This window comes from Lathyrus oleraceus, chromosome 5 (genome assembly GCF_024323335.1).
Source record: "Lathyrus oleraceus cultivar Zhongwan6 chromosome 5, CAAS_Psat_ZW6_1.0, whole genome shotgun sequence".
NCBI classification, from domain to species: domain Eukaryota; kingdom Viridiplantae; phylum Streptophyta; class Magnoliopsida; order Fabales; family Fabaceae; genus Lathyrus; species Lathyrus oleraceus.
In genome coordinates, this window is record NC_066583.1 from 641,319,940 (window position 1) to 641,339,564 (window position 19,625).

At 34.9% G+C, this 19,625-nt stretch overlaps 2 protein-coding genes and 1 long non-coding RNA gene across 6 annotated transcripts; all 3 read right to left on the bottom strand.

Moving 5' to 3' along the window:
- Nucleotides 1-9,326: 9,326 nt before the first annotated feature.
- Nucleotides 9,327-11,661, bottom strand: LOC127087541 (vacuolar protein sorting-associated protein 32 homolog 2). Of its 4 annotated transcripts, none has more exons than XM_051028433.1 (5): nt 11,420-11,465; nt 11,237-11,328; nt 10,786-10,900; nt 10,206-10,401; nt 9,327-9,453 (listed from the first exon to the last, which is right to left on the bottom strand). In XM_051028433.1, exons 2-4 carry the CDS (start codon nt 11,326-11,328, stop codon nt 10,210-10,212), a joined length of 399 nt encoding a protein of 132 aa, XP_050884390.1. In that variant the 5' UTR covers nt 11,420-11,465; the 3' UTR covers nt 9,327-9,453; nt 10,206-10,209. The 4 variants fall into 4 exon arrangements, with proteins under 4 accessions (XP_050884390.1, XP_050884389.1, XP_050884391.1 ...); XM_051028432.1 differs by lacking the exon at nt 9,327-9,453 and adding an exon at nt 9,476-9,767; XM_051028434.1 differs by lacking the exon at nt 9,327-9,453 and adding an exon at nt 9,476-9,866.
- Nucleotides 11,662-12,387: 726 nt separating this feature from the next.
- On the bottom strand, nt 12,388-14,239 carry LOC127087540 (uncharacterized). Its single transcript, XM_051028430.1, has 6 exons — nt 13,980-14,239; nt 13,644-13,872; nt 13,495-13,533; nt 13,258-13,395; nt 12,718-12,857; nt 12,388-12,571 (listed from the first exon to the last, which is right to left on the bottom strand). The coding sequence occupies exons 2-6, from the start codon at nt 13,794-13,796 to the stop codon at nt 12,436-12,438; spliced, it is 606 nt and encodes a 201-aa protein (XP_050884387.1). The 5' UTR covers nt 13,797-13,872; nt 13,980-14,239; the 3' UTR covers nt 12,388-12,435.
- A 2,138-nt stretch (nt 14,240-16,377) lies between these two features.
- On the bottom strand, nt 16,378-18,537 carry LOC127083661 (uncharacterized). The gene is made up of 3 exons (XR_007788492.1): nt 17,564-18,537; nt 17,377-17,480; nt 16,378-17,284 (listed from the first exon to the last, which is right to left on the bottom strand). It is a non-coding gene; the product is annotated as an uncharacterized LOC127083661 (long non-coding RNA).
- Nucleotides 18,538-19,625: the final 1,088 nt, after the last annotated feature.

Here is a 19,625-nt window from a genome sequence, read left to right on the forward strand (position 1 = left end):
TGTTCTTGTTAGCCAGATGTTCAAACCTATTGATGATAAAGGCTATTTCCTCATCATTAGTGTCACCATAAGAATCTTATTCATCAAAAGCTTCTTCTTGTTTCCAGACTTTTACATATATGACAACTTTATCACCATATTTCTCTACCACTGACTTCAAGGCCAATGCTTTAAATTTCTTTACATGATCATGTTTATTCAACTCCATATCATGTATTTGGATATTGCTAATAAAACTCTTAAGATTTAATGTGTTTAAGTCTTTAGCCTCCTGAATAGTTATTACCTTGGGTCTGTATTTGAAAGGAAGACTCCTAAGAATCTTCTTGACATGATCAGAGGTAGTGTAGATCTTGTTCAAGACCTGAAGTTCAGACACAAGTAGTTGAAACCTTGAGAACATAGTTTTAATGTTCTCATCCTCTTTCATTCTGAACAACTCATATTATTGAACTAGAAGATTAGCTTTAGCTTCCTGGACTTGATGGTTTCCTTGATAGATAGCACATAGGGATTTGAAGATAGTCTGAGCAGTAGATTTATCAATGATTTTGATCTACTCAGAATGAGGTAGAGCATCAACCAAGATGCCTCTAACTCTATGTTGTTTTATGTAAATCTTTTTCTCTAAAGCGTGAGAGATTTTCTGTCAGACATCATTCCAACACCATTGAATTGGATATTAATGTCATCTTCCAAAATGTACCACAAATCATTATCAAGACCTATGATGTGAGTATACATTTTGCTTTTCCACCATTCAAACTCAGTGGAATCTCCACTGAAAGTAGGAGGTCTAGATGTATAATTATTTTTCTCAGAGGTACTATAATCATGATTAACCCTACCAAAAGGATTAGTAGGATCTTAATCAGCCATAATACAAAATGTGTTTTTTCCAGGATCTTTTTTGCACAGATGATAAGTTTTTAGCACATACCTTGCTCTGATGCCAACTGAAGGTGAGAAAAACACAAGAAGGGGGGTTGAATTATGTTGGCTTTTCTTTAATATTTTCAACTTCTGATTATGATTGATCTTAATTAAAGCTTGAACCTTCAGTTCAAAGTCTGAATCTGAGTCACTCAGAGTCTGAATTTTTGTATATCTTTATCAGATTCTGAAACAGGATCTGACTCAGATGTAAGCAAATAATAGTTGCAGAATATAGTTCAGAAGCAAGTAAATTAAAAGCACAATATACGTAAGCAGTTATCTTAGTTCCTCTCACAATCTGAGAGTAGTCCAATCCCCTTGCACTCCAAAGTGGTTTCTACTATAACCAAATATGACTACAAATGCTCATACACACAAGAAATAGACTTCCTTTGCTTATACACACAAGTCTGAGACTTCCTTGCTCAGATACACAAATCTGTTACTTCCTTGCTCAAGCCCACAAGCTCAAGACTTCCTTGATTTAGCACACAAGCTAAATGATTCCTTTGGTAAAGCCCATAATATCAAGACTTCAAATGATCAAGCACACATGCAAGAGACTTTTGACTCTATAAAAAACTATTAAGAGATTTGGGTAACAACTACACTTGATATACAATCAAAGATGTAGAAATAATACAACTTAGAAAGACTCTAAGACTTAAGAACTTATAAAATATACATAATGTTAAGATGTTCTAAGTCTAACAAATTTAATAGAGTATATTATCTTTAAATGTCAATGTTCATAGTCTTGTGATGTGGTGTATTGCAACATGGTGGTCTATTTCTCCAGGTCTGTAGCTCGTTATATAGAGAAGAGAGAAAATAGACGATGGAGACTTTCACCAAAAGGTTGGTTAACCTTTGTACTTTAGACACATTAACTAGACACATTTTTGCATGAGGAATGATTTGCTGAAGCTCAGACAACCAAGAAAGAGATATTTCCTTAAGTATTCACGTGATCAAAAAGGTTCTGAGTCTGTCAGAGTTGCCTTGGTATAAGATATTCTACTTTAGAGGCTGACTTTCCTTCTAGCTTCACTCTTCAGAGGCTGATCATATCAGAGTCCTCTTCTTAGCTTCTGAAGCTTCAGAGTATGGGTCACCAAAGGTTGACTTTTTTCAGAGTTGACTTATTTAGAGTTTGGATCTCTATTAGAGGCAGAGTCTTCAGAAGTGATCTCAAGAGCTAGAGTCTGATCTTCAGATTCAGATTCCTCAAGCATCTTTTCATCTGATCTTAATGATATAATCCCCCATACTTGAATAGATGTTAGAATACCCAATTGTTCTTTAAATACTTTGTTATCATCAAAATCTAAAGGATATGATATTAATCAATTTTGTTCCAACATTTAACATATACAAGACAAACAAAAATTAACAAACCAATTAAGTTTCTTAAAATTTCTAAATGGAAGTTGAGAAATGCTTCAAGAAGTTGAGAACAAAAATAATGTGATGAGTAATAATAAGGAACGAATCAATAAAGTTTCAGTTATGACGGTTGTGTTATTTACATTGGCAATGACAACTGCCACTGGTTTAGGTGCAATGACCTTCTTCTTTGTAGAACTTGATCCACTGTAAGTTTTGATTTATAGTTTATTTTTCTATTTTTTCGTGATGCGTTTTTGTTGGGTGATTTTCAAATTTAAATAGGTTTGTAACTCCCACAATCTATAACATTTTTTTTGTAATCAAGTATGAAGTTTACTTTAAGTGACGTGACATACAACATGGAGTAGTAGACGACAAAGATTGACGAAAATTTTAGGAGGACTATTGTTTAAAAGAATTTTTTATAAGGACTAAAATTGAATTATGAATTATATAGAGAGACAAAAAACATATTTATCATTTTCTATATAAAAGTTTCATTTTTTGATTATTTAAAGAATATCCTACGTGATGTCAATTGTTATGCTAACAGTTTGGCGAAAATTGGTGCTAGAAACCACCAGAATCTTCAACTGAATGAAAATTGTCATACTCATGTCCTTAAGGTGTATATTGATGACTTGGAAGGTGTCTCCAAGCAAATGATAGTTTTTGTGTGGTTTTGTCCTTCGAGCCTCCTTTCAATCAGAAAAAAAAAAAGAATATCATAAAGAAATTTTTAAACATTTAACATTTTATAAAATTATTTTGAACTTAAAAATTTATTGAAATTTTGATAAAGTTTTAAAGATTTTGTAAGATGTGGGATTAAGGAATGGCAAGGAAGAAAATTTAAATTTATTTTTAATAATTTAAATAGAAATTTGACATTTTGATTGGTCTACATTTTTAAAAAATGGTGTAAAGAAATTTACTTGAGCCACTTGAAGCAAGGTTAGACGAGTACAAACACATTCAAACATAAGCCATCTGATTTGTTTATATTTTCTGAAAATGGTGTAAAACAATTTACTTGAGCCACTTGAAGCAAGGTTAGACGAGTACAAACACATTCAAACATGAGCCATCTGATTCTTTTCCAAATTTACTAGGATTTATTAGAGTTGTTAAGACTCAAGACTTAGTTAAATGTACGATGAGATTGAATAATTAAGTTTTTATAGACAAGTTTCGTGTTTGTAGCACCACTAACCAAAGATGGAGAAAGTTGTGGATTCATAAGTTGGGAATTTTTTTAGAGGGTGGAGGTAGGGTCAAGGGAATTACCGTCAAAGAAAAACTTTTTCAATAGATTAAGATATTCTTGCAATCTCTTCTTTCATATACTAACATGTCGTAGATCCTGTAATTATATACATGTTCGTATTATCTATTTTATTTCACACTAAAGTATATGACATAATATGTAGAAAATATATATGTGATTAATTATTATTGATTTAATTCCAACAACTCACAACTACGCTTGACGTATGCACTTTCATTATGGAAAGAAACTCAACAACATGGATAAACCATCACCATCATCATCTACAAACATGTTAGGCCAGTAATAATCGAATGAACTTTCAGAAGGACTAGTGAGAATGCCAACGACTATGCATATTTTCATTGATATGGAATTGCAACAATTTCTCCACCCGAAGAAACAGTGGTAATGACTACATATTTCGTTATAAATAATCAGACTTAAGAATATATGACATATGACGTCATATATCAAATCTCTAAATAACTCGTTGATATTGTACGACCTAAGATTCATAAAAAGGTCAAACATATTAGGGAGTTGAAGACCTAACAAGCCAAGTCATGTGACAGTTTTGTCACGTGAACTACCCATGGAGTTCAAGGGATCAAAGATTAGGAAACATTATTATTCTAGACAACTGGTACAAAGTTATGACTTTTTAACTCCACCCATTTCCTATATATCATTTAATGTTTACTCCTTGTTATTCCCAACCTAATAGTTTTTCCACAACTAAACTATGAAGAACCTAAAGGTGAATGAAATGTGTAAACAAATTAGTCTTCAATTTGGACACTTTCCTATGACAAGGAGGACATCAGAGGTAGTATGGAAAACTAGTATGCCACAAGGGTCACCTTATGGAAAACTAATTTTCGTGAGTTGCTGTCCCTAAGAGAAAATGATGATTCATGAGCGTACATGTCAAAGATTAAATTCAAAGAATCTTCATAAATTTCTTCTACATATTATGAACACTACCATGCTTGTGATTCTATTTTTTTCCACTTTAACATAATATCCAGACAATTTGTAAAACTGTTTCTTTTCATATGATGTTACAGCTCTTTCTTATGAGCGATAACCAGTACCGGAGAAATGAATTCTACAAAATATATGGACACAAAATTAGAAAATAAATAGAATAGAAGCATGACACAACTCGTAAATAAGATTGTAAGTTAATTTTTAAGAATTCACTAAATAAATAAAATAAAAGATATTCAAAAAATCTAAGAATTTAATTAAAATACATTGACAGTGTAAAAGGATTTTACACCATCAATTAAATTTGATTTTTATTTTAAAAATTTATAAAATAATGCAAATAAGTGATAGTGATGAATCGACATTATAAAGCTTTTTATCTTAACAACACATAGTAATTAATTCTAAAAAAAAGATAGATATATTGTTTAGACATTTAAAATTACATAGAAATCAAAAAGTAATAAATCTTAGAGGGGTTATCCAACTTACTTTTTGAAGTTGGACTAAAAAAAACTCTGATAATATGAGTTCAAAAATTATCATTTGAATCCGATCCTATTTGAACTTCGGCTATCCGGTTCTATTGAACTTTTCTTTGAAATGAGTTTTTATATAAAAATTAAAGTTTAATGTCCTTTTGATCCCTCTAATTTGTGTCTTTTAAATAATTAGTCCCTCTATTACAAAACCAACAATTTTGTATCTTTAATTTTGATGGTCTTTGGATTTTGATGGTCTCCTCCACTTTTTGCATACGTGACAATGTTGATTATGATAACTAAATTATTTCTAATTACCTGTTATTGATGACTAAGATATTTTAATATTTAATAATATTTTTAACTAATTTAATATTTTAAATATTTTTAAAGAGAATTAATAATTTAAATGATTATTTAATTAATTAAAATTTTAGAAAACTATTCAGGGTCTTGAACCCATTTTGTTGCAACATATGTTTAGCTCTTAAAGACCCACTTCAATCCCAACCCACTATATAATATATTATACTTGATCAAGTTTTATAAACCCTTCCATAATAATAGGAGAAAACTATGTGAGACTCTACAAAAAGGTACAATGAGTTAATTCACTCGTTTTAAAACAGTATTCAATTCACTCGTTTTAAAACAGTATTCAGGTCCTGATAAGGATGACTATGAACACGAGATACTTCAACTCAAGAACATGGTTAGAATGCTTTAAGAAACGGTTGCGATGGAGCTCGAAAATAGATTGAAGATAAGTAATATGCAGGTAGAAATTGAATATTATTTGAAATAAAAATAATAATTACTTTTACGCTTAAATAGAAAAATGATGAGCTCGTTAAAGAGATAAAATTCGAAGTAGAGTCGCGGAAGTTAGAAGTAAGATCTTCTATAACATATACATGTCCTGATAAGGATGACTATATGGTTCTTGACTATTTGATTTATCATTTGGCATGGTGACTGAATGTGTTACATGATTCTATAAGTTCAGAAGTGCTGATTTCTGGGGTTAGAATTTATAGAAATCAAGGAAAGGTGTTTGTGTAAAAAAAAGGGAATAGAAAGCAACAATAATTTTTGGAGGCACTGTTGCTCCAGAAATTTTGTATGGTACTAAACCTTAAATGGACATTTTTGTTGGTATGAGAATTTGTTGGAAATAAATCCTTTTTGTGTTTAGGGAAAATGTGTGAGAATATTAGAGGCTTGAATAGAAACTTGGTAGGTAGGAGAATTATTTATGGAAGAGAGAACTTTGTATTTTTGCTTGATACAAAAGTGTAGGATTACATCTCTATTTATAGTATTCTAAGGAGAATTCTAGACACACTAATTCTAGAGAGTTCTCAACTCAAGACACTCAAAGAGTATTCTAGAAAATATTACAATCTTAAGAAATATCTAGACACTCCAAATACTACAAGACTTTTCTAGAAACATTACATAAAATAAACTAAGCCTAAATAACTAAGCCCAAAATCAAATAATAAGATTAGACCCAAATCAAGTTTAATATTTCAACATCCCCTGTTAAACTTGATTTGTGACTCTAAGCATATTCCTTAGCTTCATGAAAGTTTCCAATTTGAGTGACTTGGTGAAAATGTCGGTAGCTTGATCTCTAGACATCACATACTTCAACTTCACCTTCTTCTTCTCGACGCATTATTTTATGAAGTGGTAATGAGTGTCGATGTGCTTACTTATTTCATGAAATACAATATTATTTGCCAAAGCAAGTGCTGATTTATTGTCAACACATATTTCGACAGGATCTTCTTGTGGCATTTTTAATTCTTTCAACAAATTCCTTAGCCAAACTGCATGATAAACATATGATGTGGCAGCAATATACTCAACTTCACAAGTTGACAATGTGACGATAGGTTGCTTCTTTGACATCCAAGTGAAAGCAGTATCTCCCATAAAGAACACAAAATTAGTAGTGCTTTTTCTATCATCCAAGTCTCCACTCCAATCACTATCACAGCCAATAATCTCATAATTATTAGAAGAGTAATAGTGCAAGCCAAAGTTTGTTGTACCTTTGATGTATCGAAGGATTCTTTTTTCCGCCTTGAAGTGAGTTGTTGTTGGAGCTTCCATGTAGCGACTTACGACTCCTACAACATAAAGAATATTCGTCCTTGTACTTGTCAAGTAACGCAGACTTCCAACTAAACTTTTGTAAAGAGTTGGATCAACAATCTCTCCATTTTCATGCTTACTCAACTTGCTGCCACATTCCATCGGGGTACCAATTGGATTGACATCATCCATCTTGAACTTCTTAAGGACTTCTTTGGCATAACCTTCTTAGGTGATAAAAATTCCTTTGTCTTCTTGCTTTACTTCGATGCCGAGATAATATGCCATGAGACCCATATCTGTCATCTCAAATTCATTTGACATGTCTTTCTTGAACTCTTCAAGCATGCTGAAATTGTTCCCTATGAAGATCAAGTCGTCAACATATAAGCACACAATCAAAATATCTCCACTTTGCGCTTTAATATAGAGTTCCTGCTCATATGGAAACTTGATGAAGTTCTTGTCTTGAAAGTACTTGTCGATTCGAACATTCTAAGCTCTCGGTGCTTGCTTGAGTCCGTACAATTCCTTCTTCAACTTCAAGACTTTTTCTTCTTGCCCTTTTACTTCATAGCCCCGTGGTTGCTCGATATAAACTTCTTCTTCGAGAAAACTATTCAAGAAGGCCGACTTCACATCCATTTGATAGATCTTCCATTCATTTTGGGCTGCCAAAGAAATGATCAGTCTAATAGTTTCAAGACGAGCAACGGGGGTAAATACCTTATCATAGTCAATTCCTTGTCTTTGACTATAGCCTTTCGCCACCAATCTTGCTTTGTATCTCTCCACGCCTCCTTTTTCATTCTTCTTCGCCTTGTACACCCATCTTACTTTGATTGCTTTCTGTTCTCGTGGAAGTGTACTAAGTTCCTATGTATCATTCTTCATGATTGACTTGATTTCTTCTTCCATGGCGTCTCCCCACTTTACATTTTCAACTACTTCTTGATAGTTTAGAGGCTCACAATTACCTAAAAGGCAAAAAAGGTTAATGTCATTTATGTTTTCGGTTATCTCATAAAGATCTTCAATACTCCTTAGTCGTGGTGTCCTCTCACTTGAGCTTGTTTCATCCAACCTTGGTGTCGGTGAGGCCGGTGGTGTAATATTTCCCTATATCATTAGTTGTTCCATTTCGTCTTCTTCTTCAAAGTAAGGAAGAAAATCGTACTTGTCTTCTTGAACACTCCAATCCCAATAGTCTTCTTCTTCGAACTCCACGTCATGACTTATGACGATCTTTCCACTATTATAGAGCTTGTACCCTTTAGAGCTTGAGTCGTAACCGACGAATACATACTTCTCACTTTTATCATCGAGCTTTATTCACCTTTCATCAGGAACGTGAGTATAGGAAATGCTTCCAAACACTTTGAGGTGAGAGATCCCAGGCTTCCTTCCACTTCATGCTTCTTGTGGTGTCTTCTCACTACAACAAACAAGACTTTAGACAGCGTTTTTTTTAGCCTTAGACAGCGCTTTAAAGCGTTGTCTAAACCTCCGCTGCTAAAGGTTTAGACAGCGCTTTTTTAAATCTTAAAAGCGCTGTCTAAGCCCCCCCCCCCCCCCCTTAGACAGCGCTTTGGCCAAAAGCGCTTTATAAGACCCTCTTATTTTAAATTTTTTAGGTATACCTTAGACAGCGCTTTTGAAAAGCGCTGTCTAAGCCCCACCCCCTTAGACAGCGCTTTGGCCAAAAGCGCTTTCTAAGACCCTCCTATTTTAATTTTTTTAGGTATACCTTAGACAGCGCTTTTCAAAAAGCGCTGTCTAAGCCCCCCCCCCCCCCCCCCCCCCCCTTAGACAGCGCTTTTGCCTAAAGCGCTTTCTAATCCCCCCCTTAGACATCGCTTTTTACAAAAGCGCTGTCTAAGGTATACGAAATTTTTTGAAGCTTTTGTTTTAAACCACATTTTTTCCAGGTTTATAAACCAGAATTTCTACCTGTTTTCAACCAGATTTTGACAGACAATTATCACATTTTATATATGCCATTTTGACCTTTTTTCTACCAATTTTTGGCTAACAAATATATATATATACCAATTCAAACCAATTTTGCCTTAAATGTATCAAAATATATACAATTTTATGTACACATTTACAAGTCATTACATATACTACAAATGTATCGACCCAATTCCAATCAATTCCAATCTCCCTAAGTTACAAAGGACATTTTTAAATTTGTAGAGTGTGTCATCAATACATAGGACGCTATAAACACCACCCAAATTATATATATCAAAGCCTGAAGGAAAACTCAATTGCTTTCACCTGCTGGTGATAGTGAAAACTCTTAGAACTGCCAATTTTCTCAATCCAATTAGCTCATCAAACTAAATCCTTACCACTTGTTAACATATTTTACATATTTGTTATACTAACTTACATGACAAGAATGTTAAAAAAAAAACAAGACCAGATGAAACATGACCTCTAAAAAGTATGTTCAGAACAGTATATTATATTGTGAGTTCCGAGTATTTAACTCAATGATTAAGGGAACATGCTTTTCATTTTACATACTGGTATCAAATAATCAACATATGCTTGAGATAGCCAAATAAATTAACATTTGATACGCAGACCTGGAAAAAAGGTCCAAACACATCAATGAGAAAAGTCGCAAGTGTTGAGGGGACTTCTATGTTCAACTTCTTTTTCAGCTTTTATATACATCTTCTGGTCTGTTCAATAATTTCCCACATGCAAACCCAGAAGGAGAGAATCAGAATTCTCCATGTCAGAGTCTTAAGTTACATATTACAAATATATCGTGGAAGACACTTATCGTCATGGTTAACAAAGCCAGCGAAATTCTGGCTTAAACTAAGCCAGCCGTGGCAAAACCAAATAGAACAACTACCTAAAATATTTCTGGCATAGGCAAAACATGAAAATGTGACATAACCATATCATTTAACTTGCATACTAAATGCAACACCAGTTCAGAATTCAGATAAAAGAAACTAATGCATAGATAACAACACAAATCCATCGGTAGTGACACAGACGAGAAAAGGTACCCGATCAAAGTGCCATCTCAGCATGCAAAGCTGCCAATTCATCTTCCTCGGGAGTTGGCTTTGCAGGAACAGGGCGTGTAGGTTGCCGCCCAGCTGGGACGTACGATGTGGCAGCAGGAGCTGTAGTTGCTGGCTGAAGAAGCTGCTCTTCCAACTCAGCACTCTCCAATTCTTCAAGTTCTGCTTCTAGTTCATCCTGAAAAGGACAAAATATTCAGAATGCCTCATTGTTAGAATTACAACCCCGGTTCAAAAGCAAACACATACGGAAAAAACGCAAACAAAGAACACGAGATTTGATCACGGAGTTCAATCAATTGTGCCTATGTCTCCTATTGTAGTGTGGCTGGAGTATCTTTCTATTATTCAAGTCTAGGGTTTATACATTACAATTGTGTTTAAATACTACGGTCCACTATACAAGATTACCCTTGAACTGTGAGTGACGTGCCCTCTTATGATTAAACTACGAGCCATCCCAACAGTCATGGACATGCATTAGCACTCTAAAACACTATAAACAATCAAAAGGTACAAATATCATGTTTGCAACCGACATAACAAATAAGTAAATAATTACCTCATCAAAGTCAGCTGCTGCACCAATTGGAGTTGACAATGCTTCTTGAATCTGCTTCATGTTCTCAGTCTGTTCATTTATCTCATCCATGGTTTTGTCAACATCGTCAATATTCCTGAAAAAAGAAACAGAAGCAAACTTAGGTCATGTTTGGATGAACAGCATAATTAAGCACTTATAGCATAGGTGTTTATCATATAAGTGTTTTGTTTACATACAAACTATAAGCTATTCATAATTTCATATGCTATATTGAAGAGCTTATGGATGTAGATGAAAAACAGCTATAAACATGTCATAAGGTGTTTTCACAACTTCTTCTAAACAGTCTCACAAATGTTTATGCTAGTAGATAAGTTCAAATAAACAAATTAAAACAGGACTATAGTAATGTCATAAATCATTATCACGGCTCATTAAAGATTTAGAATCATATAATAGCAGTATGTACGTTGCTTTCTGCATAGCCTTCATAGCAGCGGCTCCTGTTCTTAACGCATCCACTGTTTCCGTGGTGGCTTTAGCACCTTCTAACATTATCATCTATAACACAAATCACCACCATAAGATGCAAAAGAAGATTAATAATATAAGCCATTGTCTGAACTAATACCAAATACGATTGCATTTGCACCTGGTCATGAATACGCAGCTGGAAGTTTCGAAGCTGCTCAATTTGCTGTTCATATAACCTCTTCCTCTTCAAACATTGAATTGCCGCTGTATAAAACAAAAACTCGAGTCACGCGTAATTAAAAGTAAGGAAAGTAGGATTACAGAAAACACTGAAGAACATGTACAAAAACTCAGTTTAAGAACCTACCCTTTTTGTTCTTTCCTTTAGTGAATTCTTTGGCTTTTTCAACTTCTGCCCTGGACTTTCAATAAACAATACAAGGATCAACACCCAAATGTCGATCCTTTTTGAACTTCCAATAAATAATACATAAAGTGTTGATCCTTGTATTTTTTCGCAGGTGGGAACCTAAGGTAAATTCATTATATCAATACATTATATGTTTTAAACAAGTCAAATATCACTGCCCATTCGAATTATCCTACTTAACTGCTAGCACATATCAATGATTTCAATTGAATAAATATTTGATAACTCATTCTTCATGTGTTTCACTTTTGTATCGCTGATTCTTTTGGAGTTAAAAACTAATATGCATAGAGCTCTTCAAGGCCAATTGGATTTGTAACTCACTTAGCAGGAGTATTGGTTGAACTTGTACTTGAACTCCAATTTTGTTATAGAGAAGTGGTTGGCTAGACAAATCAGCTCATATCAGCATATTGGTTTTGTTGCATACAAAAACACATTTGGTCATGTTACAAAGAAATTGACATTTGAAGAAAAGTATGATACCATTGGCAAAATTGTTGTTATATCAGTAACTTTTGATGTACCAATGGAAAAGTGATACATGTAACATGAAATAGAAAGTTGAACAGTGTAACATGACATACTGCTTTATATTGTAAGACAGTATGTCCAAATGTGATCCCTAGACCCTTTAAATCTTCAACTAGGAAGCAACCATTTGCTAAAAGAAAACACAGCATACCAAGGAATATTAGATTATTAGTCCTTCAAGCTTCTATACTTTGTAAAAGTGAATGATTTCACACTGAAGAAAACTATATTTATACATGTCTATCGTCAAATGCAACTTTACAATTACACATACCCCTGTTACGACGAGCCGTTGCATTATCTGATTTGGAAGACCCTGTTTGTTTAGAACTCTCAAGCCAATTCCACCATCTAATGATACATTCACTGCCAATTATAAACAGAAATTGGAAGGGAAAATTAGATATTGAAAATGTAATGTTAAACCAAGAAAAAATTAACGACACAAAGGTCGTAAAAAAATCTAACATAATGAAAATAGAATAGAAGGATAAAATCAATAGGCACCCTACCTGTGAAAACAGTGAAAGCAAGACATTAACTTCATAAAAGGCAAGGTTTCACTTTGGTGTTCTTCTGTCACCAATGGGAATAAGCACAATGGACAATCACCATCAGGATGATTCATATCTGAGAGTTTCTCTACAGCTTCCTTCAAATACATTCCAATAACCAATTATCAATCATTATCACAATCCCTATCCAAAGTTTTAGTCAAAACTATACAGCAAAAGATTACGTATCACAACAGAAACATAAAAGCAGGAAGATGCACAAAGTGACCATAAATAAATGAGTCTGCAGTCTCACAAGATTAAGCAGTTTTCAATGGTTGATATTCTTCATTTAAGTTTTTTATAAATTCCTAAAGTAACCATAAATTTACCTAATAAACTCAGATACGTCAATCCAAACAGACTCTAATCCTGAGTATAGAATATAAGATTATCTACAAACAGTAACATAGAGATATGAAGTAAAATTATGAATAATACTATTCTATAAAAAAAATGCACCTCCATCATAAATAAAACAATAAGTTGATTGATTACCTCACAAAGAGCTACGAGCATTAATCCAGGGGAAAGCTCGTTGGCTTTAGTTTGAATATGATTCAATAAATGCTTTTGTCTATGTTGATCCAAACCCTTGCAATCCACAATAGCAACAGAAGGAGGTTCTTTTGGATACTAAAAAAAACACATAAGCTTTTGTTGCTTCTACTGATTTATAAACAGATAATTGAATTCAACAATCATAGTATAATAACCTTAATCACTGAAACATACCTGTGGAGTTGCATGTACCTCAAGAACAATTTCTACAAACTGCAAAGAAATTTATTTTAAAAAATGGGGATTAATTAATGAATAATTGAATTAGAATTATGAAAAGTTAAAAAAAAATGAAATTAGGGGTTTGAAGAAAAATTGGGAACCTGGTGAGAAGAAACATAAGCGGTTCTGGGTTTGAGGGATAAATGGAAGTGAGGAGGAATGGAATTGAGAATGGTACAATCGTTTTCATAAACGGATTTCATGGCTTCAACTTCTTCAGCTATCACTTGTTCATCTTCTTCTTCGCCGTCCATTGTTAGCAGAGAACATCAAAGAGGATTTTGCAGAGATACGCTTTTGAACACAAGGGCACCAATTCGAAACCCTAAGCTGGGAGATAAATAGAGAGAGCAAATCAGTAAGAGAGGAGGAATCAACAACAGAAAATCGGAGGCGGAAAATCTCAAACAAAACCCTAAAATCCCAAAATCGATTACCTGGATTGGGAGGCCAGCTTCTTCACGCCTTTCACCACCGCCGTGACACTTTGTAAGAGCTTCTCCTTTTTTCCTTTTATCCTTTTCACTTGCTTGTTAATGGAGATATCGTGAGAGTTGAGAGAGAGTGATTCTTTGAGTTTGAGAGCGTGAGAGGGTTCGTTGATGAGCGACTTTGAGGTAGAAAGTACGCGAGAGAGAGGTCTGAGAGGCGGTGTTTGAGCGGTTTTGTGAGAGAGACGAGGGTTCATTGAAAAACCCAAGAGTTTCCAAAAGCGCTTTCTAAAACCCCCTTAGACAGCGCTTTTGGTTTTAATTTTTTTTTTTTAATTTAAAGACTTTAGACAGCGCTTTATCAAAAGCGCTGACTAAGGTCTATATTTAAAAGCTCTTTCTAAAAGCGCTGTCTAAGGAGGGGTCTTAGACAGCGCTTTTAGAAAGCGTTGTCTAAGACCCCCCCTTAGACAGCGCTTTCATTATTTTTTTGGAACATTTTCCGTGTTTTATTTTAATTTTAACCTTAGACAGCGCTTTCTTTTAAAAGCGCTGTCTAAGATGCGCTGTTAAAAGTCATTTTTGGCGTAGTGTCTCATGCAGGCTTCTTGTTGGGGAACGGTTTGTCAGATGAACTGCACATGCCACTGCTTCAGCCAAAAACTCTTTAGGCATCTTCTTGCTCTTAAGAATGCTTCGCACCATGTTAAGTATGGTTCAATTCTTTCTCTCTACTACTCCATTTTGTTGTGGTGATCTTGGCATTGTTAGTGGGCGACAGATTCCATGGTCTTCATAATATTTTTGGAACTCATTTGAAATAAACTCTCCTCCTCGGTCAGATCTCATGGCCTTAATGGAAAGACCACTTTCTTTCTACACAAGGGCTTTGAACTTTTTAAAGTTTTCAAAAACTTCCGACTTCTCCTTCAAGAAATAAACCCATGTTTTTCTATAATAATCATCAATAAAGAGGAGAAAGTATTTACTCTTACCAAAAGAGTTTAGATTGATTGGTCCACAAACATCGGTGTGTATAAGCTCTAGTGGTTTTGTCGCTCTTGACGTTGATTCCTTTGGAAAGCTTTTCCGGAATTGCTTCCCAACTAGACATCCTTTACATAGTTGGTCTAGGTGGTTTATACTAGGCAAGCCTCTCACCATTTCCTTCTTTGACAAACATTTTAGACTGTCGAAGTTGAGATGTCTGAATCGTATATGCCATAGCCACGAAGAGTCGGTATAGCAAGTCTTGAGACACTTTGCAACATCATTTTGAATGTTCAAGAGTAACATTCTATTATTTGACATAGACACCTTAGCAATCAAGTTATGTCTATAATTTCTTAAGAAAAGACTATGTTCTTTCAAGTGGATGTCATAGCATTTCTCTAATATTTGTCCTAAGCTCAAAATATTATTCTTCATGTTAGGAACATAATAGACATTGGATATGAATTGATGACTCCCATTCTTTAAGCATATAAGAATCTTACCTTTGCCTTTTGTTGTACCCCAAAATTTTCCCTCCCTCTTTCCTAGTTTTCCATCCAACCATTTGACTTAGGGATCACTTGCATACATTCATAATTCATTCATTTGCATCATTCCTCCCTTAGTGGATCACCACGGATTCAAAACTTTTTGGCTTGTGAAGCTAGGGTTTGTATGGAGATCAAGTGTCAAAAGTAGGGTCTGACTATCTCATCAAGCATAAGGGATGTGAAACCCTAATTGTTTGGTGGTGGAGGCATGGATTCAACAAGGGGTTGCCCAGGAAATCCTCAGAGGTCTTCAAAACCCTAATTCTTGATGATATGATGGTGGGATCCTATGAAGCTTATCTAGATTTTGTCTTGGTCATCAAAACCCTAATGAATGGCTCATACATGGGGAATCTTATTGTTGAAACATCTGGTTTGATCCAAATGGATTGATTGGGGAAGTAAGCCTCACTAAAACCCTAATCAAGGAGGTGATGAACCTGATGGACTTGGTGACACCGATAACCCTAATGTCCTCCATTTTTCACCCATTGTAATCAATGTGCATGGTCTAATCTTAGTGTGGTTTCATTTGGACATTGGTCTTGAATTTAATCCATCTTAGTCTCAATGTCTTGTTGTTTTGTCCATTTGATTGTTGGTGCATCTATGGCCTTAGTCATCCAAACAACCAAAACCTATTGTGTTACAATCTAGTTGTAGGTCATGCCTATTGATTCACGGTTGTTGTTTCATTCAAACCTTAGTCTTATTCCATTAATTCATAGCTTTGTTCATAAACCATGTTAATGTATGTTACCAGTCAAGTCATGTTCATTTCATTTCAAAATCAAGCATTCATGTGCAAAAACAAAACCAATTTGGAAACAAATTTCAAACCATTGTTAATCCATTTCAAACCATTTTAAACCATCACATTGATCATTACATGAAAAATTACAAGCCTTGGCAACTTTTGACCAAATGTTGACTTTGGTCAATAGTTGACCTTTTGGTCAACTTTGACCAAAGTCAACCCAAATTCCTAAAACCCTAAACTCACCCATAATCATCCATTAAATGTTCATTTACAAGAAAAATACAAAAAAAAGGACTTTGACCAATTGTTGACTTTGGTAAACTTTGGTGGGTACACTGCCCTTGATTTTCAAATAGAAGCAAGACATATGTTCAATAAATGTAGAAACATACCACTGCCCTTGCATAAGTGTCCACCAACCATTCATCCAAGCATGGATTTGTGGCATACTCTTTACAACCAACCTAGCAACTTCACACATTAAGACACCATTCCATTTTGGTCATGATACTACAAACAGGAATGCTACATTCCATACCATGTTACACACAAGCTGAACCAAGCTAGAAGATGGATCATCTTGCTGAAAGACTAAGACAGAAAGATGCAACCATGAAGTTTGCAATACATTCGAATCAAGACAATGACTCCATACTGAAGAATACAGGTCATAAATGTAATGTGCATTTAAGATATGAAATGGATCATCAAGCAGTGCATACCATGAGCAGCATAATGATAGACCAACAAAAACAAAACATGCAATACATCACAAGCAGCAAGCTATTCCTTGCTATCCTATAGCAGAATCATGTCAATTCACAATATGCTTCACACATTAGACCTAGCAATGCACAAGCAGTTCTACAACAACAAGACCATGAGATTGCCTTGCAACACCATGATTGTAACAACTTGCATCAAGCCAAACCCCCAAAACCTGTTTCAAACTCAAACTAAACCATGCAGTCCCTGCAACTCAACCATAACACAAGACCTGCAACCAACTGCAACATAAACCAACCTCTTACATTAGCATCATGAACAACAAGATGACAGAACAAGGAAGTTGGTTAAAGATTGAAGTACATCACACAACCATCATTGATAGTGTAGCAGAGCCATGAGCAGAAACTGCAACGTATCCAATAGGCTGGTGCAGACAGTGGAAAACCTAGACCTGTAATGGCTTACATGAACACCCTGTAATGTATAGCTGATAAACAACAATGCAAGCACTTATCACATCAATGAAGCTTTGAACCAGAGTAGAGGCATAGCAGTACCTGTCCATTGGAAGTGCAAAGTTCATAACCAAGCAATTGATCCATCTGCATCCCAATAACATAACATTAACCTGTTTCAGCCATAGCATAACACTTACAATAATTCAAGTCATTAACCATTGGCTTTAAAAGAAAAACCTATGCAGCAGGTCATGACTCAAGCTATTAGACTAAATCCATTTAAAGACAACCTGCATTAGCCAGTTTCAAATTCACTCATTCACCAAATAACATAACCATTCCTAACTAACTGAGTCATTCCCAACTAACTAAGTTAACTACTAACTCAGTGAGCCAATGCCAACTAACTCCAAGCCTCCTCTAATAGAACCCTAGCCTCATTCCAAGCCTAACCAAACTCTAAACCTCACTCCTATTTAAACAGTTCATCACCATCATTTAATCACTTTTTGCATTGCCTACAAACTCAATCTCATTCTGCAACAATCTCTCCCTCACCACTCACTCAGAGCTCTCATTTCTCCTAAGCCATTGAAGCTTCACATTGAAGCTTAAAATTTCTTGAGCTAGACCTCATCACTCTCGATTCATCGTTCCTGATTTCCAGAAGAAAGAAGAAGAAGAAGAAGAAGAAGAAAGGAAGAAGAGAGTAGGATGAATCATGTTGTAGTAATCAAGGACTTACCTGACAAATTTTCCGATCTCCTTCTCCGGTAAGTCATTTTCCTATCTTAACTTTTTCTTGCTTTAAAGTCACCAGAGTGTAGTGTCTAGGGAGGGGAGTTCAAGCCCCATGGAGATAGAGGTCAATTCACCCTAAATTCCATTTAATTTGATCCCAATGACTTAGGGTTCTTCCAAGAAAACCCTCGATTTGGCTTACACAACAACCAATTCCCAAAACCATTCCTAAATCCATATCTAACGTAGCCTCGCGCGTCTGATGGTGGTTGAAATTTTGGTTTAGGTCACCACCGTCACTGGCAGTCGACCGATGAGCTAAAGGTATGTGAGTGAGAGGAATGGCGCGCACGTTCAAATTGTGCTGACTTACACAAGTCAATTTTTTTCCATGGCTGATTTCTGTTGGGCTAAGTGTTCTCTAGGCCCACTGAAATTCAGTTTCATACACTGCTACTTCTTGTACACCTCCATGAACCTTACGCCAAATGGAGATGGGCTTGGCAGAAGGCCCACTTGACATATTTGTCTTTCAGTCCGTTTTCGGGACACACACACCCCTGTGACAATAATCCAGATTTGGGCTTGGTTTGAAGCCCACATGACAATTTCAGCTTCTCACCCCCTCTCATGATTCACACCTCCCAACCAAATTCAATGTCATTTTATATTTTAATTGAGTTTTAATTTTTGCAATTAGCTTAACTAGATTACCGTTAGGTTAATTAGGTTAATTTTGGTATTAGGAAATTAAATCTTGATTTTTTAGAATATTAGGTCAATATGGATTTAATTAGGTTAATTAGGTTTAGTTAGAAATAGTTAGATTTTGATTAAATTTAGGATATAGTGCAATTTTCAATATTAGGTTAAACCATTTTTAGGATTTTATCATTTTGAGGTTCTAATTAGGTTTTGGTTAGAATTTAATTCACATTTGGACATATTTTGTAAATGACCATTTTGCCCTTTAGAGGAATTTTAGGCATTTTATCCATTTTATGACATGATCCCGTTAGGACTAGAATTTGACATTAGGATTGAATCATTTCCTAACATTTGTAGATTCATTTGTAGATCCTTTGAGACTGGAGCTTTCCTGCACTCATTCTGGATATCTTTGGGTGTGAGACGTTTGGCTCGTTGCTTATCGTATTCACCTTTACTCATAGACTTTAGTGTGATTCTTATCAAGTAACTATCCAATCTATTCAAATATTTCATTCAATCATTATATCATCTTTTCTTTTGCCTCCTTAATCATCTCGCTTTCAACCCTAATGGGCTGAACTACGAAAGCTCTGATTTCCTTATTGCACTATAAGGATACGTAGGCAGGAGAATCCAGTTTCTTCGCGAGCTACCTTATGTATTACTACCCTATTTATCAATCAATCATTCTTCATTCATTCAATCAATA